This window comes from Vicia villosa, unplaced genomic scaffold, assembly GCF_029867415.1.
Source record: "Vicia villosa cultivar HV-30 ecotype Madison, WI unplaced genomic scaffold, Vvil1.0 ctg.000106F_1_1, whole genome shotgun sequence".
Classification (NCBI taxonomy): Eukaryota; Viridiplantae; Streptophyta; class Magnoliopsida; order Fabales; family Fabaceae; genus Vicia; species Vicia villosa.
Window position 1 is genome coordinate 720156 of NW_026705017.1, and position 21648 is coordinate 741803.

The 21648-nt window shown below is 34.2% G+C and overlaps 1 protein-coding gene across 1 annotated transcript; it reads right to left on the reverse strand.

Moving 5' to 3' along the window:
- Window positions 1–11008: 11008 nt before the first annotated feature.
- On the reverse strand, window positions 11009–12531 carry LOC131624148 (protein TIC 214-like). The gene has a single exon (XM_058895126.1). It carries the CDS (start codon window positions 12212–12214, stop codon window positions 11099–11101), a length of 1116 nt encoding a protein of 371 aa, XP_058751109.1. The 5' UTR covers window positions 12215–12531; the 3' UTR covers window positions 11009–11098.
- Between the last annotated feature and the right edge of the window lie 9117 nt (window positions 12532–21648).

A 21648-nucleotide genomic window follows, 5' to 3' on the forward strand; every position in this document is an offset into this window, starting at 1 on the left:
CGAAGTAAAAGTTAAACAAAGAAGATAAAGGAATTGAAAAGATACTTGAATAAAGAAAGATACAAATGTATTTAAAATGGTGTTGGTGTCATACGTACATTTCTCAGCGAACTCGTTCTCTAAACACTTGATACTTGAGTGATTTGTGAGTGATTTGTACTAAATGAACACACGGAATCCTAACATTAAGACCCTTATTTATACTAATTTCGACCCTAACGGTCCTACACTAATATGATGCCACGTTGCTCACAAGAATCCTTGGGACGCCATCTGTCCTTGTTTGGTTACACAGACTATTTCGAAATTCAAATCTTCCCGCCTGAATCCTCTTTCGACGCGTGGCAATATGATCAGAACCGAGAATGTCACGAAAACACGTTAAGCTTCAGTACCCTTCGTATTTCGCAAAAAACGTTTAAGTCCTTAAAGATAATTCACTTCGAATTAGCTCCGATTCTAACCATCTTCACTCCAACTCAAACAACATTCTCGAAACATAGCCATCAGTAGCCATTTAATAAAAATGGTCATCAGTAACCATCTTTCTTCGAATCATAATCCTTCAAAGAATATTTCCTCTAAACGAAATCTCCAGCCAACAAATTGCTCCCAATAAATGCCTGTTTCGAAAAACAAGAGAAATAGGCGTTTCTTGTTATGATGAGATTTCGTTTTACTCGCTTTTTAGAGTTCCAAGACAACTGACTAATGTCATAATCATTTATGACTCCACTTTCAAAACGTTTTGTCATTTTCAAAGATGTCTTCTCAAAACTTACATTCCCATGTTCTGTCATTACTTCATGATCATTACTCCTATATATTAGGAGTAAGGCTAACAACTGTTCGACCGCCGTTGGATTAAATCAACGTCTGCTGCGTGTCTTTTGACCTTTACCCAAAAGATTTGAAAGGGTTTCCGTTAAACCTTTAAATACTTGAACTTCTACCCTCACATAACTTTCACTTCTATTCTCCTGCGTTCAATTCATCACAGAAAAGAAAATCCTCTTTGGCTTCGTTTAACCCATTTCTTAAATCAAATTTACTCATGGCGTCTTCTTCAAATGCTTTTCAACCCATTCGAAAACTTCAAAATCCTACACAAATAGGGAATCAAGAACACATTCCAGACCCAAATGCTGCAGAGGCGCGCGCCATCTATGCTTCTCAGGTAATCATTCCTTTTGAACTTTCAGGAAAAACTCATGCTTTCATGGGTCCTTTACCAGGAGGAAATAACCCCTCTTTGAGTAAATTTTTCCCTGCTTATTATAAAACTAGACCTTTAGTTAGCAAGAATAAGATAGATGAAGATGGTCATCCAATCTTAGCTGATCCTGACAACACAGAAGAAGCCTTGACTGAAACTTCTTCGGTCTTAGAGAAAATTAGATTAAACTATGTAACCAATTTTGTGAAAGTCTTTAGGTCAATCCCTTTAGCAAAAGATCCTGAATTGTATTACGCTTGGCTAGCGAAGGTGGAAAAACAAAAGGCTTCTTTCTGGAAACAACTAGGGATTTATGACCTAATCCAGTTATCCAAACAGGCTTAGAATATAACCAAACCATATTAGTAGCGTCAGTTTATTTCTGGGATGCTTCTCACAATACTTTCCACCTTCCATGTGGAATGGTTACCCCTACCCTCTTTGACGTAGCTGCTATCACAGGGCTTCGACCAACTGGAGAAACCTTCGATCCCAATTTCATGGATACTGACACCATCCATTTTAATGAAGCAACAGTCACTTATACTGCTTTCATTCAACAATACCACAACGAAACTGTCGCCCTCTCGGTTTTTTGCCATACCTCTCGCGGAGAGATACGCGAACTGACTCTTTTTTTTTGTTTCTGCTTTTGTATTTGAAAATCAGAGAGTCGCCACCGACCTTTTATTTTATCCAATTAAGGAAAGGTTTATAAAAGAAACATAAAAAAGACCTTTAAGAAATTCTGGGTAAGGGGGTAGGTTATACAAAGGGAAGGTGTTAGCACCCTTTGTATCCATGGTTATCCATGGGCTCTTTAATTTGCTTAGCTCACTTGTTTTCAATTACTTTTCTATTGCCTTGAAATGCTCGTATGTGGTTTCAAATACCTTTGTAAATTGACTTTGTAATGATCCTTGTGCGGATGTATACAAAGTGTTTTTATCTTTCAAAAGATGTTTTGAAAAAAAGAACGTTAACTTCGTAATGATCCTTGTTTGGATATATACAAAGTATTGTCTTTTTTGAAAGTTTTGTTTTGAAAAACAATGGTGTATGAGAAATTTGTTTGTTTTGATTTGAGCAAGCAAATTAGGAGGTCTACCCTGAGTTATAAGGTCTTTATCCTATTTCCTTTAAAAATCTATCCTTTCACCGGATATAAACAAAAGTTCGATTTTGTACTCGAAATAGTAGAATTTGATTTTGATTGATTTTGAAAAGAATGAAAAGAGGGATTACCCTAAGAGGTGCAAGTGTGATTGTGTTCTGATTCAGATATTTTATCTTTGAAGTTAGTGATCTAACGGTTCAATTTTAACCTTGACATACACGCAGTTTATATGTGCTGGTATTTAAAATGCGGAAATGTAAAATGCGGAAAGTAAATCTACGCTATTACATCGATTGTGCAGGAAATGTAAACTACGCTATTTACATGGATTTGACAACCTATACATTTATCTAGGAATTTAAATTGCAAGAAAATAAAAGAAGTATTTTTGGATTTTTTTGATGATTGATTTTAATTATAATTAATGCATGATTTATTTAATTAAAATGAGGAAAAGATGGAAATAAAATTTAAACCTAAAAATTAAGTTTAAAATATGTTCAAAATGCATGTTAATTAATTTTAAACCAAAACTAATTTTTTTTGGAATTTTTGAAATTGATTTTGAAATCATTAAGTTAATTAATACATAATTATACAAATCATTATACAAATAATTAAAAATTAAAGAGAAAATTATCCTAAATATGTACAAAATTAGTTTATAATATATAAACAATATTTAATATAAAGAACAAATTTTTTATGATTTTTTTTGATTGGTTAAAGTAATTAAAAGGTAAATATATGCATATTATCTAATTAATTATACAAAATATTTAAATTATGAAGAAAAATAAAATATTTTTTATATCAGAAAATAAAATATTATTTTAGAAGCCTAAAAATATTTTTTGTGCATTTTTTGGATATTTAAAACTATTTTTAATTAATTTTATGAACAAATCAAAATAAAATAGAAAATATAAAGATGATAATCAGATGTGGTAATTAAATAAAGTCCATGGTATGGGGCTTTATTCCGATGCGTTGGATTGATGAGTGGACGGATCTGATGGTCACCAGCATGAGGGACCATACCACGTGACGTACCTGCAAAACACTGAATCCAAGGTTAGTTTAAAAACACACGCGCGCCCTCCAGCCAATCAGAGGACGCCACGCATCATCTTCTTCCTCAGGATGGGGCTTTTACGCCTTTCATTTGCAGGTGGTGTAAAAACTCTAACCTTTTACACCTGTTGGAAATAGCGAATACAAGCAAACAACAATATAAATTTGGCGCGATGCCATCATTTAGTTCGTCTTGTTCACGCGAGTTTAATGGTACTATTTAGAGCTTGTAATTTTGCATGAATTGTGAAGCCCTAAATTTGAAAGTAAGAACCCTAAAATGGTGGTTCCTCGTATAGGTGTTCAAACTTCAATTAAGTTTCCAGAAATGATTAGGACCTCAAACTAAACTTAAATATGAGTCTACATCTTGTTAAATATGCATGTATTATGAGATTTTGGTGAGTTTTATTTCGAGCAAACCGTGAGGTCTTGTGGTCGTATCTGGATGTTCCAAGGCTTGCAACTGATCTGGTTATGTTCAATGATACTTGAGGATTGTGTTTAAGTGTTTGGTTTGAATTGAAACAAGCTAGAATGTAAAATTCGAATTTTAAATTTCCTTGAAAAAAAACAAGTTGATACAAGTATGTTACAAGCTATGCTTAGGTTCTGAACTTGTCTCTCTTTCTACTGAAGTGTTATAGCTCTTATATAAGCATTGGAGTGCTTAAGAACTAAGCTAGAAAGCATTTATGTCTTTGTTGAATTTTTGACTTTTTCAACACATGTGGCTTTGCATTTAAGCTACCATGGCTTGACTTTCCACTCTCCATCTGCTGTACTTGGCTTGGGGCAGAGTTTTTGATTGATTCCTTGATGAGTCATGCTTAGAAATTAAGCTATGCATTATCCTTCCATTTACCATTTTCAATTTAATTTTAAATGGGATAAAATTAAACCAAAAATGAATAAAAATGATGTGGGCTTTGTCTTGGTCGTGGGAGGCCCATTATATCATGTTAAACATGTTGGAACTATGAAAACTTGGCCCCATTTGGAAAAAATACATTTTTGATCAATGTTGGTTTCATGCATTTTCCCAAAATTTAGCCAATTTCAACAAGGTGTAAATCCCTCAATTTTTGTCATATGAAGGAGATCTTGCACTTTTTGGAAACCTCAAAGAGTCCTCTAACCAATGTCTTTGGTCTCATGTCAAAATGATTTTTGATGCTCCTTGTGTGTCCTTTTGAAAAAAGTGTCTTTTTGTTGATTTTGAAAATGACCTGTAATGTCTTGATTCATATTTTTCAAATGGTGAATCAAATGGCCATGGGACCAATTGCATTTGAAATATAATTGAATTTCCTTCAAAATAAGCTTTGATTTGAATTTTTTGGATGAAGGATGAGAGAGTTATGACCAGTCAAAGTTCAGTTGACTTTTTAGGAGAAAACCCTAATTTTGAATCTTAGGGTTTTGTTGATTTTTGATCTTTCCTTGATGAATTATGATCATCCAATGATCAAATGATGAATCCTTTGACAAAATATGGATGTTGACAAAAAAATTCATTTTTGACTGTCTGTTGACTTTTTTGGTCAAACGGGTCGTCTGTTGACTGTTTGAGCTGCTGACGGTGCGTCTGAGCGAATTGAAGTTTGAAAATTTGTATGATGGTACTTTGAGATATATGGAGGTCCATGAAATCCATTTGAAGTCTCAAAAACTTGTTTCTCCTGAAAAAACAATAAACCCTAATTAGGGACTGTTTGTGTAGGAGACAGTTAAGCGTACCTGATTTTTGTGCAGTGCTGAGTCTCTGCTAATCATGTGATATTCAGAAGACTTCTAGAACATAAATCTTGGAATTTTGAAATGCAAAAGTTTGATTTGATTGATGGCACAAAACACGGAGAATTGCACTGTCAGTGGTTTGACTGTCAACTGACTGTTCAGGTATTAATGTAGCAGTTAGGGTGAAAAATCAACAGTCAAAGTTAATTTTCTTTTTGTTGTTTTTGTTTTATGTGAAAGATGAAAGTTTATTTACATGAGTTATTAAAAACACAGACATAATAAATAACTAATATTTACTGTACGCGAGCAATATTACCGATAACCCTAAAAATCATTTAATGCACAGAAAAATAAATATTTAACTGGCAGAAAACACACAAAATATTATCTGAATAATTAAGCAACAGTATGACAAATAGTACAACATTTAATACTGACAGTACAAACATTACATACTATAATGAACGGTACAACGAGTAAACGGTACATTTAAGAAAATAAGAGATACGACAAACTTTAAGAATGACGATTAATAACTCATGCTACAAACAATAACATGTAGATGATTGGGAGTGTAACCATCGCAGGTCCACATTTTTCAGGACTATGCAGACAGAAGAAGGACATGATCACCGTAGCAATGGTGATGACCATAAGAAAACATGTTTCCATCCGCTTCGCCATTTTGCCGGGGAGGAAGAGAGAATGAATATGAAGTAGAAATTTGAGAGATGAGTTAGAATTTGATGTGAGATTTTATGGAAAAAAAATGAGAGGTATTTATAGAATGAAAAGAAGGATAGAGACGTTGGGGAATGAAGTGATTCCATACAAAAGGAAAATTTGAGTGGAAGTAAGATTTGAAAGAAAGTGTATGATAGTGTTGGGAAAAGAGAGATGTGTAGAATAAAGTTAAGATTTGATTTTTGAAAAAGAGATTTGAAAAGAAAGGAAAAGATTTTGAAAATAATGGAATATAGTACAAAAATTAGTGGGAAACAAAAAATTAGTAATAATTTACTTGTTACCAGTACAGTCTGAATCCCCGGACTATGCGCCTGCAAAAGATTTAACTCTGTACAAATTGCGTCAGTACTATTCATCTGTAAATAAATATCAAATAAATAGCGTGTGTGAAGTAATAAACAGTAATTAGCGTTTGCGTAAAAATAAATTCAACAGCGAGCCAAAATACCGTATAAGAAAAAAATTCTAAAAACCAAGTATTCATAAATCAGGATATGAAAATCCAAGATTATATGAAACTCTTAATTTTTAGATTGAAGTTTTCTTGAAAAAAGATGCGGGCAAATTTTGGGGTATAACAGTTGCCCCTATTCAATCTTCTTAAACCTGAAGAAATTGTTTGAAATCTGAAGGTGGAAGATGATTGAATATTTTAGATGCCCTGAAAATTTGCACTTACCTTGATCGGAAGAGATGTTGGAAGTTTGTCTTTGAACGTTGTCTGAGAAATGTTGTTGGCAGATTGAGACATTACCTGAGATGGGCTTTCCAGATGCCATATGGCAAATGTATTTGATGGTTTGTTCACCAGAATGAATCCATTGATTATATCTTGATGAAGGATTTGAAAACCTCTGCGTTGACTGTTCCGGAACCGTCCAAGGTTACCGTTTTAAGTCTAGGAGGATGATCGTTACGGAACTGTCCAAAGTTTTTCCGCTTTAGATTTTGAAAGTTGATCGTTGTGGAACCGTCTGAGGTATCAGTTTTAGATCTTCGATGGTAGATCGTTCTGGAACCTTCTGAGGTATCAGCTTTAGATCTTCGATGGTAGATCGTTCTGGAACCGTCTGAGGTATCAGCTTTAGATCTGCGTTGCTTGTTTTTTGAGTTGATAAGTAATTTGAAAGGAGAGATCTCTTCAGAACGAATCCTTGGCTTGATTATATCTGAGAGGACTGCTTATTTGAATAGAGTTCAAGGGGAACACTGTATGTGATTGAGAACATCTTTGTTGAAGACATCCGTCTGCCTGAAAAATCAAGTTAGTGATATGCAATGGCTCCTACATCCGTGTCTAGACTACATACCTGTGAGATTGGGGTGGGATAGGAAACCTTGACTCCTACATACCATTGCTTCTTCAGAGTTGAGGTCGGACCTTTATTTGGTCTGTTCTCATGGTGCTTGATATTCTGGTGTTCAAAAATAGTTTTTTTGACTAATTAGAATTTTTAGGAATAATTGTTTTCATTAGAATTTTAATTGTTGAATTTCTTTGAATTTTGATTGGTTGATAAATAATAAAAATACTTAGTTGTTTTTAGTTTTAATTCTTAAAAATAGTCTTAAAAACATGAATAGAAATAGTATTGTTTGTGAATAGTTTCTTTAATAGTTTAGAGTTTTATTTCTCTTATTTTTGTGAGTATCTTTTATATTTGTGAAATACCAAAAACGCCCCTAGTTGTTAAAACAACTCTATTCTTAGCTAATTTCCCCTTTAGATTTTAGTTTAGATTTTAAATAGGAATTAGAATAACTCGAGGTTTAGAAAATAGGCTAGTCCCCCTCTTTTTCATTCTTTTTCTTTTCAACATTAAAACACTAATAAATAGTTGAATAAATTCCCTTAAAAAATACCAAGAAAACACTTAAAACATTAATAAAAAAGTGAAAATCATTAAAAAGGGAATGGAAGCTTGAATCTCCCTTGCTTTAGGGAATCATTCGAGTGCTTGGATCTCCCTTGCTTTAGGGTTCCATTCGGGCGTAAGTTCCCAAATTCTAAAAGACACAAACCAAAGAGTAACTCGAGTTTCCCTTGCTTTAGGGATTTCCTCGAAACGCTCAAACTCTCTTCTATCTCTCGCCCTCGTGGCATTCTTAAGAACATGTTGAATCCATTCCATAATTAGGCGTATAAGTCTCCAAAGGTCGAGCATCGTGGAGTGCAACTTTAACCTCTGTTCACCTAAAAAACACAAAAACATAGAAAATATGGAGCCGAACTACGGTTGCTCTGATTCCTTGTAAGGGATACGTAGGCATTGGGTCGCGGGGCCTAAGCGAGCACACTTGTAAATAATTCCTTCTTTTCCCCGTATTTCTTTTGCATTCATTCGCATTTAGGTTTAGACATAGATACACCCTTTAGATAGAAACAAACATAGGTGGATACCATCGAGTACGATGGGCGTGAGGGGTGCTAGCACCTTCCCCTTACGTAACCGACTCCCGTGCCCTATTCTCTGGTCGAAAGACCTTGTTCTTGTTCTGAGTTAGGTTTCTGATATTCCTTTCCCGCGATGGGATGAATATATTAATGGCGACTCTGATCCATTTTTCGCGGTAGCGACAGCTGGCGACTCTGCTGGGGAGACCTAAGCAAGTCGATCCTAGCCTTTGTTTGTTTTATTGGGTGTTTATTTGTCTTTTATGTCTATATCTTGTATATATGTTTGCATGTTTATTTTATGCTTGCATATCATGTTTATTTCTGCTTGCATATCATGCATCTGGACTATATTATGGGTCCCCGTGGGGGCCACATATTTTTCTTCTTTGTTTTGCAGGTGGGGGGGTTTTTGTGAGGTAAAAGGCCCACTACCCAGGCCAGTGACACATAGGATTAGCGTGGATGCTCATGTTGACTCCCGTGGCTCTTGCTACGATCGAGCTTGACAAGGGGTACCACAACTGGGCGAGGTTCTTTCATGGAACACTGTGTCTGGCACGCTTGTTGCCTCAAACACTTTGTACCCCATGGGAACTGTAGACCCTAGTGACCATTAGGGACCACTTGTCCGTGTCTAGACTACATACCTGTGAGATTGGGGTGGGATAGGAAACCTTGACTCCTACATACCATTGCTTCTTCAGAGTTGAGGTCGGACCTTTATTTGGTCTGTTCTCATGGTGCTTGATATTCTGGTGTTCAAAAAGGGCGTCGAACCTTTGATCCTGTGACATTTGGCCTGTACAGAGGTTTTATATCAGTCATTCAGAGGATTGTGCGGTGGTTACTAAGATTATATGGACCTTGATCCCATGATTTTGCATTGCATAACATCATTGCTTTACCCACTTCATTTGCGAGGGATCCTAAAGTCTATTTCCAAAAACAAAAAAAAGAGAAAAATAAAAAGAAAAAAGGAAATAGAAAAGCAGAAAAAAGAAAAGAAAAGATATTCTATACAAAAAGCTTTGATTCCAAAAGAAAAAAAAAAGTGTGTGAAACGACTTTAGGATTCTCCATAAATGGAACACGCATTCATACTATCATGCATCTCATGGTTCTATCAGAAGCTTGTGGGGGCCTTTTCTACTCAAATTCTGACTTCAGCAACAGATCTGACTTCTCACCGCCACGACTCCAAGATCAACCATGGAACAACTCCGTGAGGTTTTTGACTGAGATGAGACCAGAAATGGGGATTAACATGAATCAATGTATGAAGGCTCTTCAAGCTTTTCTCTTAGACACGAAGAGTTGAGACAAGTTCCTTAGAAGCCAAATGCAAATGTTAATCTCACCTCAAGAGAAGGTCTTATGGATTCAAATGTCTGAAGCATAGTTGAGATTCTTATCACTCTTAAGAGGGAGATACATCATGAAAACAATTTGGAAATTGAAGTCTTCAAGTTTCCAAGTATTAAATTTGACAAAAGGTAATTCGAAAGTTCTGATTTCGTTGCCCTTTAAAGTGGGAATGAGGAAGATGCATAATCCTCCGATGCACTATTTGACCAAGTCCTGGTGTGGAGACCACACCTTCTGGGGATAACAATCTGGAACAGCCCTGCTGGGGAATAAGATTTCTCGAATCACTTTGTTGGAGAGAAAAATTTTATTGAGGAATTTGCTGAGAAATGCATCCCTGTTGGAGATTTTTCTTCTGATGCTGGTTTCGGGATGATGTCCAAATGATTGGGACATTACCTGAATGCTATTCCTGTTTTTCCTTGGTAAACATCAATCATATTCAAATGCACATGTTCATTCAAAATTATCATTGGGACGTTTACGTATTCAAAACAAAAAGAAATTTTTTATTCGACGCAATTCAAACAGATCCTACCAATAATACGATTTTTAATAGAAAACTATGTACTGGAATAAACGAAATAAGTAAAGAAGTTCCTCGATGGTCATACAAATTAATTGACGACTTGGACGTATTGATGGACGGGAACCCAGATGATGCTCATATTCTTGGCCCTAAAGCTGAACGTATAGTTCTTTTTAGTCACACAGAGTCACTGAGTTCGACTAAAAAGATAGATAAAACTAATGACAATCAGAATATTCCTGATGACAATAAGAAGAATATTACTGATGACAATAAGAAGAATATTACTGGAGCGGACCCAGCAACGGAATTTGCTGTAACTTATTATTCACGCGAACCAGATTTTAATCGAGAATTAATCAAAGGATCTATGGCCCCTCAAAGGCGTAAAACATCAACTTTGAAACAGAATTTTTTATCATAAAATGAAAGCTTTTCTTTCCCCCTCCTTTGTTGGTAGAAATTTTTATTGATCAGTAATAGTAATGACACTCATTTTGAATTTTTTATATAAAATTTTATCTTAATTTATTTAACAATTTTAACAATTCTTAATTTCTTTTATTTTTTTTTTTTTCAAATTCATTATTAAGGAATGTAATTCAAATAGAGAATAAATACTATATTTATGTATTCAAAAAATAAAAAATTCTATTGTCTTGTATTTTAAAAATAAAAAGAAGACAATTTTGATTTATTCATTTTTCTATTGATTTCTTTCTATCTAATGGAGACATCATTGAATTCGTATCAATCCCACAATGCGTGTCCGCGTTTCTATTGCAATTATATATATAAATAAATATTTCTATTTATTTATATATATATATATAAATGTTCAGATATAAGGAAGATAAATATGAAAAATATTATGATAATGATAAATAGAACAAAAATCTAGAATTTCAATCAAGTTTTCAATCGAGGATACATATGTATTCTTAATATACTGAAACGGCTTCCATCATGTGTATCAAACCAATAGCGGTTCATACAAGCTAAATCTTCGAATCGATAATTAGGCCAAAGAAAGAATTTTAATTTCTTTAGTTTTTTTGTATCGCTATCAAGATCTTCATTTTTAGTCAAAACTTGAGCAGAATTATTTATTTTTTTCTCATTGGAATTTCTTGTGTTTCTATCCACAGTATTTCTATTCTGTGGGTTCAAACAAATTAGAATTCTCAATTCTCTACGTCGTCTAGTGGACAAAAGATTTTCAGGAACAAGTAAATCATAATTATTTTTATGTTTCGTTTCTGTTCTCTTTTTGTGCCTCAATGATATGCTTATGGTTTGATATATAAATAATTGTTCGTAGTTTTTTCTAGAAATACGAGTAGGTTCAATAAAAAACATTAATTGGTCCCTCAATTCATCTGTGTCCCTACATTCTGTATAACAAGTGTCCTTAATCGTCAGACGCACCAGATTTTCGAAATCTAGGTCTCCCTTTTTTATAGACATTATGACAAATTTTTTTACAGTTTTCAATCTCATCAGGAGACAGTATACGTTGAGATTATCCATTATTGTGTCTTCGACGGGACTCGGAAAGTACAAAGAAAAACCAAAATATTTATCTAGTAAGAAATTCCGTTCTCCTTTTAGATCGGTCCTGTATTTATTTATATTATAACGACTGTTCCTATAATAGTTTGCGAGATATGATTTTAGATCTGCTTGACTCGCGTATTCTTTCTTTTCTAACGCTAACTCGACTCGATCAGTAATGTTTTTGTTTCCATAAAACTGCACAAAAAAGAAATTGATTGGTAAGATCCAAGGATTCTTCTTATATGCACTTAATTTTGAAAACAACCCCCCCAATCTCGGAGTGAATAATTTCTGATAGGTTATGGAATTCTTTTTTCTTTCTACATTCATTCCCGCCGTACATTTAAAATACTTTTTATCCACCTTTCTATCCCGCTTTTTTTTCCTATCCATCGCCATATACATCTCAATATTTATATCTTCAATACCATCTTCTGCTATATAATTTTGCAGCAAGCTATTACCCATTATATCAAATAATTCGTTTGTATTTTTAGGTATGTTATAAGAAATCGTTTGGTTTTTGTTTGCTTGCAATGGTGATTTATATTCATAAATATCAGATTTTTTAGTATCTGCATAATTTAGATGTTGATAGGAAAAAAGATCATATCCATATTGTTTTTTTTTTTTTTTTTTTTTGTAATAAGTCCATTTGTTGTTTTTTGTTAAAAATTAATGGTTTTTTTTCAACGGAATCATATTCAACTAAATCTTTCTTTTGAGCCACGCGATGTTCATGGATTCTATTCCTCCACTTTTGTGGTGCTAATCGCGACCATACGCTCTCAGGTAAAGCATATTGATAATGAACCTTTAACCAATTTGTCCATTGATTCATTAAAGATCTTCCAGGAGATTCCAAAATAGATCTTAACTTATATTTATATCCATTACTAACTTGCATTTGTGATAATTTAAACAATACATAGGCTTGTGACAAGGAAGATACATCACAAGAATTCTGTGAATTCATATCCGTAATATTACCAAATTTGTCTATAGTGGACATAAATGGAATTATACTTTGATTGATTGTATCAACTCTTTGTTCATTTTTTTTATTGTAAATGTAAATCTTATTGTAAATGTAAATAAATCCTTTTACAATTAGTTTTGCTAATTCAATATAAGTACGAACAGATCGTGGTATCAGCATGCTCGCCTCACCTTGTAAAAGGTAATCTATGTATATCCTTGCCATAAAAATTTTAAAAAAACAATAGGATTTACGGATTAATCGAACGGTTCTTCTTTTTAATATTTTCAAACTATTTTTTTGTAATTCGAATCTTTTAGCATCAGAAGTGATAACCCCCTCTTTTTTTTCTTCTGTGATTTTTTCTATTTCTTTTAAGATTGTCTTTGTTTGAACATGAATCTCTTTTATCCTTTTTTCTGTGAATGAGGAATTTGTCGAATAAATAGATTCAATTATAACGGGCGATTCCTCAATCATTGGATTACTATTACTGATTGTTGAATTTTTTTTGCTTTCACTGAATTCATCGATTTTTTTTTCTTCTAACACGATTCGAGACTCTTTTTTTCTTTCATTAAAAACTTTGATAACTGGAAAAAAACGATTTTTCAAATCTTTTTTCAATTGTTTTTTTATTTTTTTTTAAATGGGACCCAAAAATAAAAATGGGTTTGGCACATGATCATCGACGTACGATTCGACTTATGTTCCATAACCTGTTAAAAACCATAAGTTTTTTTTTTTCAGTGGATCTGTTTTTTTTTTCAGTGGATCTATTTTTTTTTTCAGTGGATCGTGTTTTTATCTTTCAAAAGATGTTTTGAAAAAAAGAACGTTAACTTCGTAATGATCCTTGTTTGGATATATACAAAGTATTGTCTTTTTTGAAAGTTTTGTTTTGAAAAACAATGGTGTATGAGAAATTTGTTTGTTTTGATTTGAGCAAGCAAATTAGGAGGTCTACCCTGAGTTATAAGGTCTTTATCCTATTTCCTTTAAAAATCTATCCTTTCACCGGGTAAAAACAAAAGTTCGATTTTGTACTCGAAATAGTAGAATTTGATTTTGATTGATTTTGAAAAGAATGAAAAGAGGGATTACCCTAAGAGGTGCAAGTGTGATTGTGTTCTGATTTAGATATTTTATCTTTGAAGTTAGTGATCTAACGGTTCAATTTTAACCTTGACATACACGCAGTTTATATGTGCTGGTATTTAAAATGCGGAAATGTAAAATGCGGAAAGTAAATCTACGCTATTACATCGATTGTGCAGGAAATGTAAATTACGCTATTTACATGGATTTGACAACCTATACATTTATCTAGGAATTTAAATTGCAAGAAAATAAAAGTAGTATTTTTGGATTTTTTTGATGATTGATTTTAATTATAATTAATGCATGATTAATTTAATTAAAATGAGGAAAAGATGGAAATAAAATTTAAACCTAAAAATTAAGTTTAAAATATGTTCAAAATGCTTGTTAATTAATTTTAAAACAAAACTAATTTTTTTTGGAATTTTTGAAATTGATTTTGAAATCATTAAGTTAATTAATACATAATTATACAAATAATTATACAAATAATTAAAAATTAAAGAGAAAATTATCCTAAATATGTACAAAATTAGTTTATAATATATAAACAATATTTAATATAAAGAACAAATTTTTTATGATTTTTTTTATTGGTTAAAGTAATTAAAAGGTAAATATATGCATATTATCTAATTAATTATACAAAATATTTAAATTATGAAGAAAAATAAAATATTTTTTATATCAGAAAATAAAATATTATTTTAGAAGCCTAAAAATATTTTTTGTGCATTTTTTGGATTTTTAAAACTATTTTTAATTAATTTTATGAAGAAATTAAAATAAAATAGAAAATATAAAGATGATAATCAGATGTGGTAATTAAATAAAGTCCATGGTATGGGGCTTTATTCCGATGCGTTGGATTGATGAGTGGACGGATCTGATGGTCACCAGCACGAGGGACCATACCACGTGACGTACCTGCAAAACACTGAATCCAAGGTTAGTTTAAAAACACGTGCGCGCCCTCCAGCCAATCAGAGGACGCCACACATCATCTTCTTCCTCATGATGGGGCTTTTACACCTTTCATTTGCAGGTGGTGTAAAAACTCTAACCTTTTACACCTGTTGGAAATAGCGAATACAAGCAAACAACAATATAAATTTGGCGCGATGCCATCATTTAGTTCGTCTTGTTCACGCGAGTTTAATGGTACTATTTAGAGCTTGTAATTTTGCATGAATTATGAAGCCCTAAATTTGAAAGTAAGAACCCTAAAATGGTGGTTCCTCGTATAGGTGTTCAAACTTCAATTAAGTTTCCAGAAATGATTAGGACCTCAAACTAAACTTAAATATGAGTCTACATCTTGTTAAATATGCATGTATTATGAGATTTTGGTGAGTTTTATTTCGAGCAAACCGTGAGGTCTTGTGGTCGTATCTGGATGTTCCAAGGCTTGCAACTGATCTGGTTATGTTCAATGATACTTGAGGATTATGTTTAAGTGTTTGGTTTGAATTGAAACAAGCTAGAATGTAAAATTCGAATTTTAAATTTCCTTGAAAAAAAACAAGTTGATACAAGTATGTTACAAGCTATGCTTAGGTTCTGAACTTGTCTCTCTTTCTACTGAAGTGTTATAGCTCTTATATAAGCATTGAAGTGCTTAAGAACTAAGCTAGAAAGCATTTATGTCTTTGTTGAATTTTTGACTTTTTCAACACATGTGGCTTTGCATTTAAGCTACCATGGCTTGACTTTCCACTCTCCTTCTGCTGTACTTGGCTTGGGGCAGAGTTTTTGATTGATTCCTTGATGAGTCATGCTTAGAAATTAAGCTATGCATTATCCTTCCATTTTCCATTTTCAATTTAATTTTAAATGGGATAAAATTAAACCAAAAATGAATAAAAAATATGTGGGCTTTGTCTTGGTCGTGGGAGGCCCATTATATCATGTTAAACATGTTTGAACTATGAAAACTTGGCCCCATTTGGAAAAAATACATTTTTGATCAATGTTGGTTTCATGCATTTTCCCAAAATTTAGACAATTTCAACAAGGTGTAAATACCTCAATTTTTGTCATATGAAGGAGATCTTGCACTTATTGGAAACCTCTAAAGAGTCCTCTAACCAATGTCTTTGGTCTCATGTCAAAATGATTTTTGATGCTCCTTGTGTGTCCTTTTGAAAAAAGTGTCTTTTTGTTGACTTTGAAAATGACCTGTAATGTCTTGATTCATATTTTTCAAATGGTGAATCAAATGGCCATGGGACCAATTGCATTTGAAAGATAATTTAATTTCCTTCAAAATAAGCTTTGATTTGAATTTTTTGGATGAAGGATGAGAGAGTTATGACCAGTCAAAGTTCAGTTGACTTTTTAGGAGAAAACCCTAATTTTGAATCTTAGGGTTTTGTTGATTTTTGATCTTTCCTTGATGAATTATGATCATCCAATGATCAAATGATGAATCCTTTGACAAAATATGGATGTTGACAAAAAATTTCATTTTTGACTGTCTGTTGACTTTTTTGGTCAAACGGGTCGTCTGTTGACTGTTTGAGCTGCTGACGGTGCGTCTGGGCGAATTGAAGTTTGAAAATTTGTATGATGGTACTTTGAGATATATGGAGGTCCATGAAATCCATTTGAAGTCTCAAAAACTTGTTTCTCTTGAAAAAACAATAAACCCTAATTAGGGACTGTTTGTGTAGGAGACAGTTAAGCGTACCTGATTTTTGTGCAGTGCTGAGTCTCTGCTAATCATGTGATATTCAGAAGACTTCTAGAACAAAAATCTTGGAATTTTGAAATGAAAAAGTTTGATTTGATTGATGGCACAAAACACGGAGAATTGCACTGTCAGTGGTTTGACTGTCAACTGACTGTTCAGGTATTAATGTAGCAGTTAGAGTGAAAAATCAACAGTCAAAGTTAATTTTCTTTTTGTTGTTTTTGTTTTATGTGAAAGATGAAAGTTTATTTACATGACTTGTTAAAAACACAGACATAATAAATAACTAATATTTACTGTACGCGAGCAATATTACCGATAACCCTAAAAATCATTTAATGCACAGAAAAATAAATATTTAACTGGCAGAAAACACACAAAATATTATCTGAATAATTAAGAAACAGTATGACAAATAGTACAACATTTAATACTGACAGTACAAATATTACATACTATAATGAACGGTACAACGAGTAAACGGTACATTTAAGAAAATAAGAGATACGACAAACTTTAAGAATGACGATTAATAACCCATGCTAAAAACAATAACATGTAGATGATTGGGAGTGTAACCATCGCAGGTCCACATTTTTCAGGACTATGCAGACAGAAGAAGGACATGATCACCGTAGCAATGGTGATGACCATAAGAAAACATGTTTCCATCCGCTTCGCCATTTTGCCGGGGAGGAAGAGAGAATGAATATGAAGTAGAAATTTGAGAGATGAGTTAGAATTTGATGTGAGATTTTATGGAAAAAAAATGAGAGGTATTTATAGAATGAAAAGAAGGATAGAGACGTTGGGGAATGAAGTGATTCCATACAAAAGGAAAATTTGAGTGGAAGTAAGATTTGAAAGAAAGTGTATGATAGTGTTGGGAAAAGAGAGATGTGTAGAATAAAGTTAAGATTTGATTTTTGAAAAAGAGATTTTAAAAGAAAGGAAAAGATTTTGAAAATAATGGAATATAGTACAAAAATTAGTGGGAAACAAAAAATTAGTAATAATTTACTTGTTACCAGTACAGTCTGAATCCCCGGACTATGCGCCTGCAAAAGATTTAACTCTGTACCAATTGTGTCAGTACTATTCATCTGTAAATAAATATCAAATAAATAGCGTGTGTGAAGTAATAAACAGTAATTGGCGTTTGCGTAAAAATAAATTCAACAGCGAGCCAAAATACCGTATAAGAAAAAATTCTAAAAATCAAGTATTCATAAATCAGGATATGAAAATCCAAGATTATATGAAACTCTTAATTTTTAGATTGAAGTTTTCTTGAAAAAAGATGCGGGCAAATTTTGGGGTATAACAGAAACGAACACAGAAGTCTCAGATGAAGAACATATTGCATTTCTAGCACTCTGGCTTTCGAGATGTGTCTTTTGTTCTAGGTCGATCCAGGTAGCAAAGAGATATCTCTGTATGGCTAACCAGATAAATGCCGGAAAAAAGCTAAACTTAAGCCAAATAATTCTAGGATTTCTCTACGAGAACCTCGGTGAAGCAACAGATCTCGTCAAAAACTATAAGACAAGATCCCTTCTTTTTGCCGGTCCTTTCTGGTTATTGCAACTATGGCTTAATGCCACTTTTGAGGCTCACCTCCCATACAAAAGTGTTGTGGATGAAGAAAGTACAACTATAAAGAATCGAACAGTGGAAGGAACCAGATTAGCTTACCTAACTCCAAAAGAAGAAACGGGAAAACTTCATGAAACCTTCTTAGCGTATGTGATGATGTTTGCTAAACGTTACCAGTTTAGCCCGTCCATGGCTCCTTTTGTAAAAAGGAAAGTAGGTCCTGAATGGTTTACTCGTGAATTTCCAGCAACTTCTTTCGACCAACAAGCTGAATCCATGGTCATTTGGGAGGCTTTCCTTACTCCTAAGCTGTTATACCACCGACTTCGATCTCCAAAAAGTCACTGTTGTCTTCTTTGTTATCAACCAAATCTGGTTTCGAGACAATTTGGGTTGGTTCAACTTAAACCAAAATGCTTGTACGACAAAAGAAATCACATATCTCTACACACTTCACATCTAGCAGAAGATGAATATGAGTAAAAAATCTCTAAATATGTTGGCATCACCACTCTGTCTCCCGTCTCTTTCGAACCTGCTTTTTATTCTACCATAGATTTTCATCAATGGTGGACAAATTACTATACTACGCAAATCTTCGATGCTGAGAGCCTTTCTCAAGAACTAACTGAAGCTTTTGCTGATGTGCAGGCAAACTTCCATAAAGGTACTTCGACTCACATTAAAGAAATCCAAGCATTTCAAAAATTCTTTGAAACTATCTATAGGCCTGATGATCTTAGTCGGACCGTTCGTGAAGCTGCGGTCACTTTACGTGAAAAGTTTTCTGCTAAACTGGATAAGTTGAAATTGCCCACGTCTGTTCGACCTGAACTACGTTATGAAGTGGCTTTTGAACTTAATCCTCCAAAATTTCCTCCACTACCTAGTGCTGATTTTGGTGTGGCTCTAAGCCTTCCTTTTCCAGATTGGTTTGTGTGTGGGAATGTCATAAAAATCCTTCAGGAACAATCTAAAAAACGCGCTGAACGAGTGGTCCCGACTAAGCATACCTTGGATACTTTCAAAGGACATCTTCATATAGGTCTTGAGCACGTTCGCGTTTTGACTCCAATACCTGAAGGTTGGGGTTTAGACAATCCTTCGACTAACTTTTCCCTCTTCACTGAAATACTAATTCATATTTTGTTCACAGCCGTTACTCGAAAGAAAAGTATCAAGGAAACCCCTGCACAGAAGGGTTCTGGAGCTTCGAGGAGCACCAAGACAAGTGAGAGTGATTCTGTCACCACTGGCAAGAAACCCACAATACATATGCACCTTATTTCCGAATTTGTGCAATTTTTCTTTTGAATACTACTTACTTGATTTAATATGCATTTTCAGAGCTCGAAGCCTCCAGCACCTTCGAAGCAAAAATTCCTTAGACAGCTGCTTCAGATGACGAAGACAAATCTCCTCGTACTAGACAAGCAACGAAGAAAAAACAGAAAACTGCCACCCCTTTAACCAAAGAAAAAGGATCTGGGACTTCGAAGCTTACTTCATCAAGTGATAAGGTATCTTCTGATGAATCACCCTTAAAGGCTACCAGTACTATCCCTATTGTAGAGAGCCACAACTCAAGCCCAGACAATGTTCCAACCAAGGTATTTGGATTTCATAGCATAATCATCTTTTCAAATTTTACTTTTAATGATTAAGTTCACATCTTACCTTATAAACGTAGGATGATGTGGGCACAGCTACTTCTGGTCTCAAAACCTCAAGTCTCAACATTGATCTTGACAATCTTCGAGGTAAATGTCTGCCTTTTCTAGTGACAGATGAATTTCTTGCAACCTTTTCATTTTGATCAATTCTAGCCATTCAACACAGGTGTTCCTCGACACAAATCTCCTGTGCTTTCTCCAGTTCTCGAAGACGCTCAGCCCCTTGCAACCATCATTCCAACTGTGTCTGCTGAAGAAAGCCATTCAAATGATGATTCTCCACCTACTCGCCAAGGTGAGAATATGGGGGAAAATCCTCAATGTTCAGATAGTGATAATGTAGTCGGACAACCAACTGGCAACGAGGATACTATTTCTGAACATGATGCTGCGGAGGAAACTTCCAATTTGCCTACACCTAGTCCTCATGAAACTTCGACCTTCGGAACTATAGTCACTCCTGTGACTACTTCGAATCAGGCCCCCACAATGCTTACTCCTTCAAAACTGGAGCAACTCAAGAAAACTGATCCCGTAAGCTTCCTCAAGACCATGATGAGTGTTGATAACGTTTCGCCCATTGGGCTTGAAACTTCTTCTAATGTCCTGGCGGATACTGGCGACAAGGATGATATTCCTAATCTCCTTCGTCAAATAAGGGAAAAGTTCTTTGAAACCAACCTCGTTGAAGCTCTAACCAAGGATTCCACCAGATGTTATAGCTTAAACAATCTTTTGAAGAAAGTGGATCTACTTCTGGTCTCAGAGGAAGTCTCAGAAGTGATTGTTTTACTGGGTTCTCTGATTGATCAACTCTAATCTAATCTTTTCCGAAAACGAAATGTTGACGAACAACTCACAACAAAGGTGACTTCTCATAGTTCTTCATGGAAAGCTGCTAATGATGCAACGAAAAAGGCTGACGCCCTTAAGCTTGAACGTTCGAAGAACCAGAAGGAATATGAAGATTGTGAAGCGAATATCAAATCCTGGAAACAAGAAATTGAACTCCTCGAAGAGAAGATAAAGAATGCCCAGTCTCGTCAGGCAGCAATCCAACAAACCAATCAGGAAGAATTGACTGAAGTGGCGCAGTTAGGGATTCAACACTTCGAGACGGCACAAAAGCTAGTGCCAGAGATCGAAGAACTGAAAAGACAACAGGCATTAATCGAATGTCGTATGTCTTTATGGGAATCTCAATATTCGAAGATGAAAGATAACCTTCCCAAGGATTTTAATTAACCACTTTGGACCTTGTACTATCCTTTTGTGTTTCGTACTTAGTTCTTTTTTTTTTTTTGTAATCAAACTTCCTCAGGAATGTATATGCAATTTTAACTTTCAATCTTCCATACATCAAATTCTGTAGTTGTCACGAGCAGCGTTTTAACAATTCCTAAAAATTGTCAAAATTTATTTTTATTATCATAATAACTTTAATAATGTACCCACAAGACATGATTACTCTTCGCAGCCTCTCAAGCCTAGACTTGACGTTTCCACTTCCCTAGCCGTAACCATCATTAAATGATGACATCACTTTTCCAAAACGTCTATTTGAGACGTGCGTGTATCAGTTTTCAAAATGATTACACTCCAACTTCCAAGGTGGGAAATGGCGGAGGCCATAACTTCTCTTGGGGATACCAAACGCAGTCTAATCAACACTTAAAAGATAAACCGTTCTTTTATGGCCAACGTTTTCTATATAAGGCTTAGCATTCTACTCATTCTTTCATTCCCTCACCAAACTCTTATCAAAGTTTCCTTTCTTCCCCTTATATTCTTTCAAATACAGAGTTTTGATAAAACCTCTTGTACTTCTCATCCTCACAATGGCGCAACCTTTGACTTACGT

What these genes read in the sequence shown, in the direction of transcription:
- LOC131624148 (XM_058895126.1), bottom strand. Translation starts at nt 12,214, where the DNA reads ATGGGTAATAGCTTGCTGCAAAATTATATAGCAGAAGATGGTATTGAA.